This window comes from Aethalodelphis obliquidens, unplaced genomic scaffold (genome assembly GCF_003676395.1).
Source record: "Aethalodelphis obliquidens isolate GAN/ISIS:26980383/991018 unplaced genomic scaffold, ASM367639v1 scaffold59, whole genome shotgun sequence".
In the NCBI taxonomy this organism is placed as follows: domain Eukaryota; kingdom Metazoa; phylum Chordata; class Mammalia; order Artiodactyla; family Delphinidae; genus Aethalodelphis; species Aethalodelphis obliquidens.
Genome location: NW_020838003.1, coordinates 4,087,488 through 4,106,655, shown reverse-complemented (window position 1 = coordinate 4,106,655; position 19,168 = coordinate 4,087,488). Strand labels below are relative to the sequence as shown.

The window sequence follows — 19,168 nt, the reverse complement described above, 5'->3', positions numbered from 1 at the left end:
GATCCAGAAAGTCCAACAATCTATTAATAGAGTTGCAGAAACAGAAAAGAGGAAAGAAATGGTCAAGGAATATGTAAAACATCCTGAGAACTGAAGTACTTATGTCTCTGGCTTAAAAGGGCCCCAAAATTATTGGGGGTGGGGGTGGGGTGTGTGGTACAGCACATCACCAGTAAATTTCAGAAAACCATAAACAAAGAAAGATTCTAGAGAGAGAAAGCAGGTTACACAAAAAGGACGAAGATTCAAAATGGCTTCGGATTTCTTAACAGCAACACTGGAATAATGTTCTAAAAGTTGAGTGTTAATGATTTCCAATTCTGAATTCCATACCTAACCAAACATTAGAGTCATACTGCAGGTGGAGGAATGACATGAAAGAGCTAAAAACAAATTATCTTGCCATTTGCCCTCTCTCAGGAAGTAAAATAAGATAATGAACAAAGGGGTGGGAGAAAAAGACACAGAATCCAGATAACCAAGGAATCCCCAAGTTAAGAGAGAGGAAAAAGGATCGTTGGAGGATGGTGAATGAAAGTCCCAGAATAAGAGATGTGTGGCAGAAATAGAGAATATGCAGCCCATATTTGAGTAGGAAGATGGAGGGCTTCCGGAAGAAGGTCTGGAATGCGGAACAATGTGTTAACACATTAACACATGTAACAGTGTTAATGTGTATAGATACATAGAAAATCCGTAAAATGAAAAAAGAATACTATTATAACTCAGGAAAGAAAAAGGGTTATTAAAAAAAAAGATATAGAGCTCTATTTGGCTTAGCAGGAAACAGTATTGGAATAGTCATAAAACTATAAACCCTGATTATTGATTTAAATACAAATTACTGGGGTGACAAGGAGGAAGTAAAGTGGGAAGGTTATATAGGGGGGAAGTGGGGCTTAGGGTAGGGAGAAGGGAGTCCAAAGACAGTTTTTGCTATAAAACTTTTACTATTATCTGTGCTTTTAATATGCATGTGTTAATTTGAGAAAAAAATTAAATAAACTAAACCTTTCTTTTCTTCAAACTAACTTCTTTTTCTTAATAGGCAGGAAACAGAAAATGCCATATGTCAAGGAAAAAGAATTTATTATTCTACAAATAAGACTCAAATCTTACTTGACTAAGTCATACTCTTCTCAAAATTAAAAACATAAATCATACTGTTCACTCCTGTTGAATACAATAAAATTAATGAGAAATCTTCTAAGCTTTAACATTATTTATATACTATTAAACTTGAGGAATGAACACACCTTTTGGAATTGATACTGTCATCATTATGCTAATATCTTATAGGGTCAATAAGGAATTTAACATACAAGAATGGTTAACAATTCCTATTTTTCATTCAGCTGATATCTAATTCTTCCTAGGCTTCCTGACTGCAGCTTCCACAGAGCAGCCTCTGCCTTTATTTGGTTTACCTCAGTCAGGATGTCAGCAGGAACGCCAGTGGCCATTAGGATGGTGCAAAGCTGCTGCAGTAAGCCACACTGGAACATAGCTTTTTGGCAGCTACTGGTAGCACCGGGAGGGTTATTTGGAGAAACCAGTACACGAACAAGCTGCGAAAGAAAGAGAACACAAAATCTGTCTTTTAAAGATCTGAAAAGTCTTGAGACAAATTTGATCTATATGAACAGAAAACCTATGTGAAGGATTCCCTCAACTGCTCAGCCAGATCTAGGAGCTCTTTCCTTCATGCTCTCATGGCCATAGTTCTGTTACAGTACATACCACATTATGCTATTTCCTTAATTTTATCTCCTTCAGGTCACTGTGAACTCCCAGAGAGTAGAAACTGCCCCAGTCATTTTTTGTATCTCAAACAACAAGCACAGTATTTGTAACATAGTCTGTATTCAAAAAATGAATAATGAATAAGTAAGAGGATGGTAGATTTCTTATGGAAGTAAGGATGAAAGACCTAATCGTAAAGCAGGTTTGAAAATAGAATGGCCTGAGGTGTGATAAAATTCCTCCCAAACTGGAAATATTTAGAGAGGGTAAAATGAACAACTGGAGACATGGCTGAAGATTTGTGCATTAGGCAAGGCGTTAGCCTCATTGACTGTTAATGCTAATTAAATCCCTAAGGTTCTATGATGCTATGATTAGTCTAACCTTGAACATGAAATTTCAGAGACATGAAAGATGTTATCTTAAACAACTGTTCAGCACAGTTACATCTTCAAAATAAATTTGGATATACCTTACATTTTAAAACTAAAGTTATATGTATATGTGTGTACAAAATCTTATATATATATATATATCAAGATCAAATGGTATATTTATGATAATACTTTATTAATGACAAAGTGCTATACAAATGTTACCCTAAATGTACAGAAGTAATCAATGATATAACAGAGGAGACTAAAACAATTTTATTGCTATAGCTGGTGCATATGATAGATAATGACTTCACTAAGAAAGGGGACGTTTTTGTGGGGGGAGATAAAATATAAAAAATAAAATGGGTATGAAAAGTGCTATTTTTACTGCTGGTGAATAAAAAGGTGACCGGCAATCACTAGAATTTGTGGAAAAATTCAGTCAGTAGTTAAATCAGTAAATTATGAAGAATTGAAATAGTTAATGTTTCCACGTCTGGCCTAGCAGACATTCTCCAAGAGGTTTCATTAATAAATTGATGTCACAGGAGAGAGGCTTTAGGACTACACACTGGCTCTCGTTTTTGGACCTTTCTAGTTAGCCGTCGGTGGTTTTTATTTGTTGATTTTTGTTTTAAATTTATTACCCTTCTATTCCTGCTTTTTAAAAAATACAGGCATACCTTGGAGATATTGCAGGTTCTCCTCCAGACCACCACAATAAAGCAAATATCACAATGAAGCAAATCACACAAACTTTCTGGTTTTCTAATTGCAAATAAAAGTTATGTTTACACTATACTGTAGTCCCTTATGTGTGCAATAACATTATGTCTAAAAAAACATGGAGAAACCTTAATTAAAAAAATACTTTATTGCTAAAAAATGCTGACCAGCATCTGAGCCTTCAGCGAGTCACAATCTCTTTGTTGGTGGAGTTTGATGTTGATAGCTGCTCACTGATCAGGGTGGCGGTTGCTGAAGGCTGGGGTGTCTGCGGCAATTTCTTAAAATAAGGCAACAGTGAAGTTTAGTGCATCGGCTTTCTTTTCCTTTCACGACTTCTCTGTAGCATGCAATGCTGTTTGATAGCATTTTACCCACACCTCTTTCAAAATTGGTGTCAATCCTCTCAAGCCCTGTCACTGCTTTATCAATTAAGTTTTTGTAATATCCTTTGTTGTCATTTCAACAATGTTCACAGCATATTCACCAAGAGTAGATTCCATTTCAAGAAACCACTTTCTCTGCTCATCCATAAGAAGCAACTCCTCACCCATTCAAGTTTTATCATAAATTGTAGCAATTCAGTCCCATCTCCAGGCTCCACTTCTAATTCGAGTTCTTTTGCTGTTTCCACCACATCTGCGGTTACTTCTTCCACTTAGGTCTTGAATCCCTCAAGGTCATCCATGATGGTTGGAATCAACTTCTTCCAAACTCCTGTTAATGTTGATATTTTGACCTCTTCCCAGGAGTCACAAATGTTCTTCATTTTCCAGAAAGTTTTCAATTGCCTAGATCCATCAGAGGAATCACTATCTACGGCAGCTACAGCCTTACAAAATGTATTTCTTAGGGACTTCCCTGGTGGTCCAGTGGTTAAGATCCCACGCTCCCAATGCAGGGGGCCCAGGTTCGATCCCTGGTCAGGGAACTACATCCCGCATGCTGCAACTAAGACCTGGTGCAGCCAAACAAACAAACAAATAAATATTAAAAAACGAAGAAACCAAAATGTATTTCTTAAATAATGAGACTTGTAAGTCAAAATCACTCCTTGGCCTATGGGCTGCAGAGTGGACATTGTGTTAGCTGGCATGAAAACAACATTAATCTCCTTGTACACTTCCATCAGAGCTCTTGGCTGACCAAGTGCATTGTCAATGAGCAGTAATATTTTGAAAGGAATCTTTTTTTTCTGAGCAGTAGGTCTCAACCGTAGGTTGAAAATATTCAGTAAACCATATCGTAAACAGATGTGCTGTCATCCAGGCTTTGTTGTTCCACTTAATAGAGCACAGGCAGAAAAGATTTGGCATATAATTCTTAAGAGCCATAGGATTTTTGGAATGGTAAATGAACACTGGCTTTAAATTAAAGACACCAGCTGCCTTAGCCCTTAACAAGACAGTCAGCCTGTCCTTCGAAGCTTTGAAGCCAGGCATTGATTTCTCTCTAGCTATGAAAGTCCTAGGTGGCATCTTCTTCCAGGAGAAAGCTGTTTCATCTACGTTGAAAATTTGTTGTTTAGTGTAGCCACCATCATTAATGATCTTAGCTAAATCATCTGGATAATTTGCTGCAGCTTCTGCGCCAGCACTTGCTGCTTCACCTTGTACTTTTATGTTATGAAGATGGCTTCTTTCCTTAAACCTCATGAACCTCTGCTAGCTTCAAACTTTTCTTCTGCAGTTACCTCACCTCTCTCAACCTTCACAGAATTGAAGAGTTGTAAAGGCCTTGCTCCAGAATAGGCTCTGGCTTAAGGAAATGTTGTCATTGGTTAGATCATCCATCTAGGCCACTAAAACTTTCTCCATATCATCAATAAGGCTGTTTCACTTTCTTATTGTTCATGTGTTCATTGGGGTAGCACTTATAATTTCCTTCAATAACTCTTCCTCTGCATTCACAACTTGGCTAAGTGGTGCAAGAGGCCTAGCTTTTGGCCTATGAAGGCTTTCAACATGCCTTCCTCACTAAGCTTAATCATTTCCAGCTTTTGATTTAAAGTGAGAGACATGGGACCCTTCCTTTCACTTGAACACTTAAGAGGCCACTGTAAAGTTATTAACTGGCCTAATTTCAATATTGTTATGTCTCAGGGAATAGGGAGACGGGGAACAGTCAGTCAGTGGAGCAGTAAAACACACACATTTATCAATTTAGTTCTCTATCTTACATGGGTGTGATTCGTGGTGCCCCAAAACAATTACAATAGTTACATCAAAGATACTGATTGCAGATCACCATAACAAATATAATAATAATGAAAAGGAGTCTCTCATAAGGTAATGAGCTTTCTGAGAGTCACTGGCAGTATCTATCCAAAAATGGCATAGAATGGATTCCTGTAGGTAGAATTAGTCATAAACTTATCATTCCAAGAAAAAATTTAAATGTTTTACAACTAAAAAATTTTTCAATAAGATGCTTCCCCCAAATTTAATTTGCAAAATGTGAATGAACTATCCTTAAGTGGATCAATTTCAATTTTTAGTGGCCTAGAATTCCATCATAATTATAACTGTGATGATGAATAATTCTAAATGGAAATATCTATCCAAAAAGGATTGTTTATCATCAATTGTAATGCATTTTCATTTGGAACATAATAGAGAACTTGAAATACAAGCAACCCTAAATATAAGCAATAAAGCTATCAAGAAAGAACCCTCTAATAGGTTGAAAAGCAGAAGATAACCTGTGGCCTGTGAAGCTATGATTACATCAACTACTCAGTCTTTGCGTGGAGAATATATTAAAGTGAATTAAACTCAGTTTCTTTATTTTGAAGTTCATGTTCTTTAAGATTAGTATCTAGTTTATTCACTTTCTAAAAGCAAAGAATACTTAAAGAAAGAACTAACTTACTATATAACCAGAATACTGTGTTTTTCTGTTTATTTATATTTATATAAATATTTATATTCTAAAATTTTTTAGGGGGTAAAATAGTACTTTACTTTTTAACAAGTGACACTTCCTTCAAAAATAATTATTTACGTAGTACCCTAAGCTATAAAACATGAGTAAGCTGCTCAAGCAGTTTAAATTTTCACTCTGGCAGGAAACATATATGTAATTTGTACATCATCAGATCCCTTCATTTTCTCTAATCACGTTTTGAAAATTACTTTTCTAGAGGAATTTCCTTTATTAAGAAAGCAATGTTGAGCAAAAATATCAAGCTTACCACTGGGACACTATTTCTAAAACATAAAAAACTAATGGCCTTGAAATGTGTAATACTGACAAGTAAAAATATAGACAATGAAGATGGGAGTATAAATAGAAAGATTCTGCCCATGTTCTCCTGTAAAATATCTTCCTGACAGTTTTTAGGCATATTCTAAATAGGCTAACTATATAATTTATTATCTAAACTGGAACACTGTTGAAGTGAAAGAGGACACTATCAGTAATTACAAAATGAACACTGGCCTGGTGACCTGGGGCATATGGTCACCCTAATTATCAATCAACGCTATGCAGGCAACTCCCAGAGCATGCAACAATATGTGGATTCTAATTACCAGTCTGATTAACCATCTAGTTTTGAGGAACACAACTTCAGAGATGCAGGCACAATTCAGAGACACTCGAAGACCCACAGGAATCACTAAAGAGTCAGTAAGGTGGGAGACCCGTATAAGCTTAAGGGTCTGGAGAAGGGGAATTCAATAAAGGGATAAGTAAGTAAAATATTCTAAAAACTTCGTCATTTTCTCTGATGTAGAATTCATTTGGGATCCTACCGTCTTCACTTTTACTGTCTATCACCACCAAGCTTTCACCATAAAGCTTAAATAAAATTACACGTGATTTGTCAATTTAACTTGTATTAGATTTAAAACTCAAGACTATTAATCTTTGGGGGCAGGGACATTACCATTCATTTCCAAGCATCCAGTGCCTGGCTCTCAGTAAATGTTTACTGAATGGATTTCTTTGAACTTAATATTCTGAGTATTAAAATTTATGATATTAGAACCTTAATTGAAGATGGTAGATTTTAAAAATTCAACTCAACAAGCTAACCTGTTATTTTCTAGTGCAAAACCTATCAGGAAACTGTATTTGGATTTGCTTTAAAATAATCCTGCAGGGCCAGAGAGAGGGATAAAAGATGAAACAAAACTGCCAGATGTTAATAATTATTGAAACTAACTGATGGGTGTGTGTGTGGGGATCTCCATCTCTGCGTATAACTGCAAATCTCCATATTAAAAGCGTTTTTTTTTTTTTTAAAGCCCATCTGAAACCAACTCAACATCCTGGATTTATCAAACACAAGCCATTTTCTTTTCTTTGAAAGTATCACTGTCAGAATTCTTATCACATTTATGTCTAAGGACAGTATACCTGTAGCATTAGGTGCAGATTAGTCACTTTCTGTGCGGACCAGCCTGAATTTTCATCTCCAACTTCAAACCAAGGTTTCATACGCTGAATATATGAGCCTTCTTTAAAAAAATTTTGATTGGAATTGTTGTTTTTTAACAGGTTTTGAAGCAAAATCAGACAATCTTCCACTACTATACCTGGGGAAAGAATGTAGAATGGAATGTTGAGGCGGATAAAACCTGAAGGAAAATTCAATCCTCAAACATTTCAAAAGAAAACTCTCAGTGCTCAGCATCTCTTCAGTATGCATGGCAGTGAGCCTGCTCCTTCTCAGGTCCCCCAGTGATCTCCTGACTTCTATTTTCAACTATCCACTCACCTCAGTAACTCACATTTTTTCTTCAAATCCAGCTTACACATCATTTCTTCAAGAATGATTAGCAAGATCCAGTGAGTAGGTTAGGATCACCAGCTATATGCTCTCACAGTAGCCTGCCCCTTTTATTATTATGCAGTATCTGTCTTCACTAGATTATAATTCATGAAGACAGGAATTTGGGAATGTCCTACTTACCTCTCTGTATCCTCAGCAGATATAGAGACAAGATCCCACATGCCACATGGTGCGGCCAAAATAAAAAAATAATAATAAAATAAACACCAATCGGAAAGATAAGCAGGAATTAGTCACATGAAGTGGGTGGGATGCAGAAAAGCATTCCAAGAAGAAAGTAAAATGGCTTTTTTTTTTTTTTGCGGTACACGGGCCTCTCACTGTTGTGGCCTCTCCCATTGCGGAGCACAGGCTCCGGACGCGCCGGCTCAGCGGCCATGATTCACGGGCCCAGCCGCTCCGCGGCATGTGGGATCTTCCCGGACCGGGGGCACGAACCCGCGTCCCCTGCATCGGCAGGCGGACTCTGAACCACTGCGCCACCAGGGAAGCAAAGTAAAATGGCTTTTAAAAAACAGTCTACATTTCGGGACTTCCCTGGTGGTCCAGCGGTTAAGACTCTGTGCTCCCACCGCAGGGGGCGCAGGTTTGATGAGATCCCGCATGCCACGTGGTGAGGCCCAAAAAAAAAAAAAAAAAAAAGAGAGAGAGACAAGATATCAGATGTATACATGGTAGGTCACTACTAAATATTTGTTGAATGAATCAATCATATATTATTTAATCGCTAAGAAGCACTTGACATTGCTGTCTTTATGCCTCTTCCTTGAAACTTCCTCTTCTTTTGGTTTCTAAAACACTAACGACTCCCTCCTGGTTCTCCTTACAGATATCTGGCCACTCCTCAGGCTTCCTAACCAATGAGCTCTGTTTCCTCTGCAAAGTATATGAAAAAAAGAGGCTGGATGCTCACAGCGAGTAGATTCCTCTGTGTAGTACATGCACACTTTTGCTCCTACTAGTTAAGCTGCACGATTATAAGAATTAATTGCGGGGCTTCCCTGGTGGCGCAGTGGTTGAGAGTCCGCCTGCCGATGCACAGGGGACACGGGTTCGTGCCCCCGTCCGGGAAGATCCCACATGCCACAGAGCAGCTGGGCCCGTGAGCCATGGTCACTGAGCCTGCGCGTCCGGAGCCTGTGCTCCGCAACGGGAGAGGCCACAACAGTGAGAGGCCCGCGTACCACAAAAAAAAAAAAAAAAAAGAATTAATTGCTTTTAAAAAATGAACAGATTTTAGGGAATTCCCTGGTGGTCCAGTGGTTAGGGCTCTGTGTTTTCACTACTGAGGGCCTGGGTTCAATCCCTGGTTGGGGAACTAAACTAAGATCCCACAAGCCGTGCGGCAGGGTCAAAACCAAAACAAAACAACAAAAACAAAAACTCCAAAAAACAGACTTGATTTTTCAGAGCAGCTTCAGGTTTACAGAAAAACCGAGCAACAAATAAAGGGAATTCCCATATACTCTCTTCGTGTCAGTTTCCACTGCTATTACCACTTAGCATTAGTGTGGTACATTTGTTAAACTGATGAATGAATATTGATACATTATTAACTCACGTCATAGTTTACATTAGGGTTCACTCTTTGTGTTGTAAATTCTATAGATTTCAACATATGTATAATTTCATGTACCCACGGTTACAGTATCATACAGAATAGCTTCACTGCTCTAAAAATCCTGTGTTCCACCTACTCATTCCTCTTTCTTCCTACCCCCGAATCCCAGGCAACCACTGGTCTTTTTACTGTCTCTTTATGGTTTTGTCTTTTCTGAATGTCATATACTTGGAATCATAAAGTATGTAGCCTCTCCAGACTGTGTTATTTCACTTAGCAATATGCATTTAAGGTTCCTCCAGGACTTTTCATGGCTTGAAAACTTTTTAATCGTTGACTAATATTCCATTGTCTGAATGTACCACAGTTTGTTTATCCATTCACCTACTGGAGGACATCTTGGTTGCTTCCAAGTTTTGGCAATTACGAATAAAGCTGCCATAAATATTCACGTGCAGGATTTGTGTAGATATAAGTTTTCTACTCATTTGGGTAAATACCAAGGAGTGTGATTGCTGGACTGTATGTTAAGAGTATGTTAAACTTAGTAAGAAACCACCAAACGGTCTTCCAAAATGGTTGTATCATTTTGCATTCCCATCAGCAATACATGAGAGTTCTACACCCTTGCTTACTTTTGGTGTTGTCAGTGTTCTGGATTTTTGCCTAATAGGTGTATAGTGATGTCTCATTGTTTTAGTTTGCATTTCCCTAATGATATATGATGTTGAGTGTCTTTTCATATGCTATATACCATCTATATATTTTCTTTGGTGATACATCTGCTCAGATCTTTTATTCATTTTTTAATTGGGTTGTTTCCTTACTTCTTATTGAACTTTAAGAGTTCTCTGTACATTCTGGATACAAGTCCTTTTCCAGATGTGTTTTGCAAATCTTTTCTTTCAGTCTGTGGCTTATCTTTGCATTCTCTCAGCAGTGTCTTTTGCAGACTAAATTTTCAATTTAGTGAAGCCCCACTTAACCATTTTCTCTTTCATCTAAGAGTAAATTACTTTTACTCACTGAGGCTCAGGCCATCTGGCTGTACCATCTATTACTAGTCCTCACTGCAGTTTTGTAACAAATTCATGGTCACTACTCCTTGTTCACTGCAAACACCAGCACCTCACTTGGAGTCTTCTTTCTATCTCCATGTTCTGCTGTCACTCTTGATTTCAATTTCAGTGACAACCCATCTAATATCTGGACCCCTCAGTTCCTTGGCCTCATCTTCAGAGATAACCCTTACTCTATTACTAAAACCTCCCATCTTTCCAGCTCAAGTATTCTCAATATATCTGTTCTGTGGCTTCCCTGAGACTTTCAACCCATCAACAAGTCTTCTTTCTTCTTTTTTTTTTTTTTGCGGAACGCAGGCCTCTCACTGTTGTGGCTTCTCCCGTTGCGGAGCACAGGCTCCGGACACGCAGGCCCAGTGGCCATGGCTCACGGGCCCAGCCGCTCCGCGGCACGTGGGATCCTCCTGGACCGGGTCACGAACCCGCGTCCCCTGCATCGGTAGGCGGACTCTCAACCACCGCGCCACCAGGGAAGCCCCCTTTCTTCTTTTTAAAAACTCTTCTGTCTTTACTTCCTTCCCTATCTAGCTTAGCACATATAGGTCTTCATTTCTTCCACCCTACAGGTAATTTGCTGAGCTCTCTTGTCTCACTATCTTTTCATAGCACCCGCCTGGAAAGGCACTATCCTGTCAAAAACTGCCTGCCTGGTTTTTTTTCTATATCTGTACCTAGACAGCTGAGTACTGGGGGAGACAGGGGATCACATAATCAAGTAGCCTGCACTGCTATGAAATCATGGTGAACACCCTCAATGGGGCCTTTATCCTTGCCTGGAAATCTTCCTAATTACAATAGTCAACAAGCTCTCCTATCCTCCAAAAGACTATTTTCAGTCTTCTCCATGATTCTCAACTGTGTCATCCTTTTTCACTCTCAGCATATGTCTCTGCCTTCAACTCAACTCCCTGTCACCAAATGTGAAAAAGGACTTGCATCTTCACCTGCACTATCCCCCGTTATGATGGAAGATGAGCTCCTTCTTCTCCTATCTTAAACAGCCAGTTCCTACCTCTCCTGTGGATTCTAATAACTTCCTCCTTTTTCAGGTATTATGTACCACTGATTGTTGTCTTTTCTTTCTCTCTCTCTCTCTCATATCATATTTCTGTCCCCTCTCCGCTTGCTCACAGTTGTTGTAGTCTCTTCCATTTTAAAGAAAAAGCCCTTTTAGATTAAAGGAGAATAATCTGATAATTTCCACAGATGTAGAAAAAAATAAAAACAGTTATTAAAATGCAAGACTCATGATAAAAACTCTTAGCAAAAATCAAACTTAAAGGTGAAACATCAACATTCTCATTACAGTCAGCAACTATTCAACACTGTACTAAAGATTCTAATCAGTGCAATGAGACAAAGAAAAGAAAAGTGGTATAAGAACTGAAAAGAAAAAAGATTACACTTATTTGTAGAAAATATCGTATCTACACAGAAAGTCCAAGGAGAACTAATGGTTTAATAAGATGGTTGGATACAAGATCAATATACAAAAATCAAGTAGTAACCAATTTGAAAATGTAATAAAAAAAGATCCCATTCACACGTAACAAAAAGTACAAGATGCCTAGAAATGAATCTAATAAAAAAAATATACAATTCTTGTGCTCAAAATTATAAAACATTACTGAAAGACATAAAAGAAGACCTGAATAGATTAAAAGATATACCTGGGTTCATGGATAGAAAAAGTCAATGACGATTCTCCTTAATCTTTAAACTCAATATATTTCCAGGACTTCCCTGGTGGTGCAGTGGTTAAGAATCTGCCTGCCAATGCAGGGGACATGCGTTCGAGCCCTGGTCTGGGAAGATCCCACATGCCGCAGAGCAACTAAGCCTGTGTGCCACAACTACTGAGCCTGTGCTCTAGAGCCCACGAGTCACAATTACTGAGCCTGCGTGCTATAAGTACTGAAGCCCGCATGCCTAGAACCTGTGCTACGCAACAAGAGAAGCCATTGCAATGAGAAGCCTGCGCACCGCAACTAAGAGTAGCCCCTGCTCGCCACAACTAGAGAAAGCCTGTGCACAGCAACGAAGACCCAACGCAGCCAAAAATAAATGAATAAATAATAACTTAAAAAAAAAACCCAAACAACTCGATATATTTCCAATCAAAATCCCAACTAGGATTTTCAGATAACTTGACTAGCAAAGAATTTCATTCATATGAAGAATAAAAGGGAAAGACATATAAGACAATTCTGAAGAGGGCCAAGATAGGAAATTTTTCCTATATTCTAATAGATAGGATATTATTATGAAGATTTGTAATTAAAAGAGTATGGTTTTAGTGTAGAACTAGACAGACTAATGGAACATATCAGAGAACTCAGAAACAGACCTTCACACGTATGGAAATTTGATCACAAATCTTATAACATCATTCAAATGCAAAATCCCTATTAATTAAATGTAAAAGACACATTTTAAAAGGCTTCAGTATAAGAAAGTGATGGAAACTCTTTATGACCTTGAGGTAGAGATAGATTTCTTAAACAAAACATAAAAGCATAAACTATTAAAAAAAACCCAACATGTTATTACGCTAAAATTTTAAACTTTAATAGAAACACTATAAACAAATTAATAGAAGATAACTGAAACATGTATAATCAACACATGATTAGTATCCAGAATACATAAAGAACTCCCAGTAATCAACTGGAAAAGGAAAAACGATCTTATACAAAAACGGCGAGAAGGTAATTCAGAGGGGTAAAAGATAAACAAAAATAAATGGTGACTACTCCCATGAAAATATGCTCATTAATTAAGAAATGAAATAAATCTCATTAATTTAAGAAATGAAATAAAATAAAATAAAATTAATTTAAGAAATGAAATAAAATCTCAATAAGACATTATCTCACACTCATCAAATTGGCAAGAAAGGACTGACAAGGATGTGAAGAAACAGGAACTTGAAAACACTGCTGATTGAGCATAGGTTGATAAAACCACTTAAGAGAGCCATTCGACAATATCTGGTGATGGTGAAAAAAGTACGACTCTATTTGTAGGTATATAGAGAAACTTAACACACAAGTAAATACATAAAGACCATTCACTGTAACAGTTTATATTAGCAAAAATAGAAACAACCTAATTGTCAACTCAATTAGAAAGTAATAGATCATAGTATATTCATAATACAGAATAATATATAGCACTTAAAATAAATGAACTAGAGTAACATGTATCAAAATGGATAAATCTCAGAAACACAATGTTGAATTAAAAACAGCAAGTTGTGGGACTTCCCTGGCAGTCTAGTGGTAAAGACTTCGAGCTTCCACTGCAGGGGGTGCCAGTTCAATCCCTTGTTGGGGAACTAAGATCCTGCATGCCGTGTGGTGGAAAAAAAAAAATTAATAAAAAAAAAACCAAAACAGTAAGGTGTGAGATTATATTCAGAAGGATACTTTATTTAAAAGAACTGGATGGTAGGTGCACAAGTGTTTGTTATGCTATTTTCTATTGTTTTCTGTATGTTTGAAATATTTCATATGTCAAAAAAAAATTTAAGAAAAGAAAAATAGTTCCTTGTCAACCTCCAGTTCTGTTCACCTGGCTCTCCCCTGACTTTACCAAATTCCTGATATGAGTTTTCTCTGCTATTCTATTTTCCCTCTTCTAACTTACTCCTCTGACACTACAATCTTGATTCTGAGGCAACCACTAAACACAAATGCTGTCCCCAAGGTCACCAATGATGTCTATGTTCCAAGTCCTACAGATACATTTCTGTCCTATCTTGATATCTCAGTGACTTCTTACACTGCTACCAATTCCCCCAACCCTTCTAAGTGTGGTTCTCCTCTTCCCTCGCGGCCTGTTTCTTCTCAGTCTCTTTTACTGATACCTCTTCCTCTATGATCTCTTAACAATTTGTATTCCTTAGGGTTTGTCCTAGCACTTCCCTTCTCACTCTTCACTTACTCTAAGTGACTCATCTAATCTTTCTTGTTTATCTAATTTTTTATTCTTGTTTATCTAAGTTTTACCTATATTATAAAGACTCTCAAATCTTTACCACCAGGCTGGCCCTGCCTTCCAGATTAGTAAGCCAACTGTCACCTATACTACACTACTTGCTAACCCCAGTTCAGTGAATGCAAATAAACTCATTTTTCTCCTCTGACTCTAGTGCTAGGTTTTTTGATCAATTTCTCATTAAAAACAACAAAAATGCTGAATTAAAAAAAAAAGCCTAGGAGCAACGAAGAACTGATAGTACAGCAGGCTAAAACTGACAAGAAAATGGATATCTATACAGATAGTTAAGTATAAAAGTACCTTTTGGCTGGCAGTACATTTCTCAATCTTGATAAATCTAAACTTTTTATTTTGACAGTCTCATGGGACAGAGGGAAAACAAACCAAAGCCAAGGGTATACACAAGGTAGGGAAGGAATCTAACAGAAAACTTTTCACCTAATAAAATGGGACCTCAAAAGGATATATCCTAAGGAAGAAAAAAAACAAAAAAGGATATATCCTCAGGGTGCAAAAAATGCAAAGTTAACTAGTCCTCATAGGTTTTGTAGCTCGGGTTTGCATTACCTGAGTAGTCCAGGGAATATCAACCCTTCAATCTGGAATGAGGTGATCCCAGACAAACTGCACCCCCAGGGCTTGGCAGAAACAAGCACATTTTCTCTGAAAGAAATTACTTTCATCCTAGGATTCAAATTCCTATAAGTAATTCTGCTAAGTACGACACAAAACATAGTCAAAGAGAACCATGTACACAGAAAATGTTGTACCATGTGTAAGAACCAGCAGAGCAAAGTATCAGACCCACAAAGACTTAAAATACTGCGATTATCAGACAGAGATCGTGAAGTAATTGTTTCTTATATTCAAAGAAATGAAAGATAAGTTGAAAATACATGCAGAGAAAACGAAGTTATAAAAAAATTACCTAGCAAATTTGCCAAAGAAACAAGCAGAACTTCTAGAAAAGAAAAATTTAAAACTCAATGGACACATTCAAAAGCTGATCAAATACAGGTGAAGAGAGAATCGTTTAAATAGAAAACAGGTCAGAAGAAATAATCCAGAAGAAAGCCTGAAAAGATAAAAAGAAAATGCAGACAAGAAAGTAAGATGATAAAGTGAGAATCTAATCATATGACAGAGAACTGAATCTGAGTTCAGAAAGATAGGAAAAAATGTGATGGAGCAGTATTTGAGGAGACATAGCTGAGATTTTCCAGAAATGATGTAAGATATCAACAGATTCTGGAAGTTTAACAAATATTAAACAGGATAAATAAAAAGAAATCCATATTCGACACACCATAATGGAAGAAAGAAAGAATATAAAGTATCCATCCTCCCTCAGGGAAGCCTCTCTCAACATCTAACAAAACAACAAAGAAAATGTATGTCCTCATTTCTCCCTTCAGTTGCATTCCTGAAAAGTTAACAAGTCCGTGAGAACAAAAGGAATCTTTCCAAATCAATCTCTTCATACTATACCTCCATCACTGTTCCCCTCCTCGGTAATAATGTCCAGTAGTCTCTCAAAAGCATTTTCAAAAGCAACAATTTTCTGGATTGCTCCATTGCTTCTTGTTAGTGCCTGTAGTAGTAAGACGCCCTTATGGAGAAGAAAGATAATGTTTAGTGGAATACAACTTTTACAAGACATTTAAAAATTACTTTAAAAACCACTGAGTTTTAGAAGTGGCAGGAATTTCACAAGTCCAACTCCTTCACTTTATAGATAGGGCAAACAAGGACAGAGAAGGTGAGCAATTTACCTCCCTAAGCTATATAAATCTCGAAAGACAGATCCTTGACTGGAACCCATGTCTACCAATTCCTAATTCAGTTCTCTTTTCACCGTACAATATAAATATACAACAATTCTTGCATATTCATCAATTCATCAATCATTCATTACCTGGCTTTCACTGTGGTCTAAGAGAGTTGAACATGATTATATTTGTCTCAGTAATGCCTCGGTACATGCTTCACAATAGTAACAATAAAAAATTGTGAAACCAATAATATAAATCAATAAACATCACCACATTTTAGCAGGGAATGTTCAGATATTCTTGTAATTATCTGGCCCGGAAATCCCCAAAACTTGATTCTAAGTTGATAGAAAAAAAGAAGAATGAGAATTCATGCCTCATGAACACCATGTCTAGTGTGAGACAATTCTCAGTAGTCTTTGCTTCTGATTTTTAGTTTTCTCAGCTCCTGTTGAGCTAGATTTAGGTTATATATTTTGCAACTTCTTTATTATTCAAGAAATAGTCACTGTTAACCATTTCTGCTTATTTCACTATCAAACAACAAGTATTTTATGAGCCCACAGGAGCCCAACAATACCATAATGGTCAAAGAGACAGAAAATATTTAATTTTCTTAGAGGAAGAGGAAGAGCAACTAAGTAGTTCAAAAGTTCCAAAGAGTCAAATAAGCTGTTGGCTGTCAGTACTGGGCAAATAAGTATTTATATAAGACAAAAAATACCCACAGCCTTACTGGGCTTTTCCTACTCATTCCCCTTACTGTCCAGTCTCAACATTAGATGAGAAAGAAAGCAAAAGTGGTTATTTTTACATGTCATATTCTCCTACTTAATGTTAACTTGAGTTTAACTGCTAACAAAGGGAGGAATAAATACAGTGGAAAGAACACTAAGGTTATGAGTTCGATACAGTGGGTTTTTTAAAGGTCTACTTACTAGCTGTGCAACTTGAAGCAAATTACATAAACTCTGTATGTAATTTATGTAATGTAAGTCTTAGTATACCCATGTGTAAAACAAGGATGGTATCTTTGTCATAGGGTTTTTATGAGGACTAAAGGAGATAAAATAACTCCTACAGAACCTAAGTTCTCAATACATATCAGTTTCTTTTCCCTGACTATTAAGAGACATATTCCTCTAATCAAACACATCCACTAATGTTACTAGAAATGAAAGTATACTCATTGGTCATTGAAAGTAAGTGGGCACCAATTCCTTACTTTAAAAACTGGTAATTAAAGGGATTTAGCTATTTATCCTCCCTTTCATCTATGAATTATAATTCAGGGTAATAAAATATACTGGTTGATGAAGTAAAGTTCTTCTTTGAGGAAGGTTACAGCCGAATAAATGTGAATGAATGACAGAATTATAGAAATCATCATTTTGAAACTCTTAACAAAATAAATGAATCAGGCAATGATCATTAATGAATGATCAGATGTAATGGATGAAGGGATCCATGGAGGGATCTGGCTGTCACCACCTGAATCAAACCCACCGATCACTACAAGTGAGACAGCCAGATATTACATTTCCTGATGTGCCGCAAAATTAAGTACACTGCATCATCTAGGAAATATCAAAGCAAAGAGGTGAACCAGAACTTAATCAAGCCCTTTAGAAAGTTAACAGACATTAACAATCAAATGTAATGAGAGAGCCTTGTCTGGAAACTAATTTGAAGAAACCAACTGTAAAAGACATTTATGAGACAACTGGGAAACTTGAGTGTAGAAATAGTTACCTTATTTAATGAGAGCTAAGACAAAGTTGTTATCTCATTAAATGTGATGGCATTGTAGTTATATAAGGAAATACACACACACACACACACACACACACACACAACATGTATACTGAAGTATGTAATAGTGAAATTATACAGATTGTTTGATTCCTTTTAAATACTCTAGTCAAAAATAAAGGAGAGTGGTGAGGGGAGGGATGGATGAAGTAAGTATAATAAAATCTTGAAAATTAATGGGTTTAGGGGACGGGTTTGTCTGTATTCTCTCTACTTTCATGTGTGTTTACATTTCTCATAATAAAAAACTAAAAATTAAAGAATGGAATTACAGTCTATCATTTAGAAGTGAGCTGGTAGTTACTTCCTAGAGTTTTCTCAACCTTTCTTGCTAATTTTTAAGCCCTAAGTAACATAAATAAATATGATAGTTCACTGTATCTATGATAAATGACCAACTAATTCTCTAAATCCAGATCAAATTCAATGTTTCAAATATAAAACAAACTGAGGCTAAAAATCTTTACCAACAGGCTCCCAGAGAGGTTAGTCAATATTAATAACTGTCATTGAGTGCGATGAGAAATATTAAAAAGAAGGAAATGAAAAGAGAATTTTAAAAGAAGGATAAAGAAAGAAAAAGATACAAAGGATGCGGGGGGGGGGGGCGGAAGCAGTGTATTATTCTGGGCAGTAACAGAGTGCCACTAGTAGCTGCCACAGGTGCCAGTTAGTTTCCACTGGTTGCTGGAGTCAACTGGGGTGTATTACACTGTGTTTTACTGCATAATGTTCGATAGTAAGTCTCCACAAAGAATTTAAATGAATCTGTGAAGCCAAAGGAAAGATGGCTATAAAACTCCAAAATCTAAACATCACAGCAAAAATATAACTTAATCTCTAATCATAAAAGTAATGAAAGCCAACATAGAGAATCATTTTATCTGTCTCAAATAAAAACTGAGGAAAAAAGGTTAGGAAAAGAAAAAAAAGAGTAGAGAGTTAAAGGAAAGAGAAGAGCAGAACACCAAATTCAGGTTTAAGATACATACTAATATTTTAGTCAAGAAAAGATACTCAAAATTCCTAATAGATAGGTACACAATTCTTAAAAGAATATTAAAGAATAAAAACTGTCCTTCTCATGAGTTATACTACTATATCATTTCACCACTTATATTACTGCATTGACGTAGGTACTACAAAATTTTAAATGCAAAGCTAAAAATAAAAACTGTCTATGTGGATTAGAAGTCAAGAGCATTTCAGTTTTGTCTCTGCTTTGTCAGGAAACAGTTGTGAGACTAAAAGCAATCCAAATGGTATTTATTAGCACTTAAGATGAGAAAGGTACA

At 36.7% G+C, this 19,168-nt stretch overlaps 1 protein-coding gene across 2 annotated transcripts in view; it reads right to left on the bottom strand.

Moving 5' to 3' along the window:
• USO1 (USO1 vesicle transport factor) overlaps window positions 1–19,168 on the bottom strand; it is a 92,395-nt gene that overhangs the window by 23,952 nt on the left and 49,275 nt on the right. For both annotated transcript variants that reach the window (XM_027087621.1, XM_027087620.1), the window contains exons 8-10: window positions 15,778–15,898; window positions 7,209–7,387; window positions 1,428–1,568 (exon numbers count right to left, since the gene is read on the bottom strand). In XM_027087621.1, coding sequence (XP_026943422.1) covers window positions 1,428–1,568; window positions 7,209–7,387; window positions 15,778–15,898 — 441 coding nt within the window. The remainder of the gene's footprint in view (window positions 1–1,427; window positions 1,569–7,208; window positions 7,388–15,777; window positions 15,899–19,168) is intronic.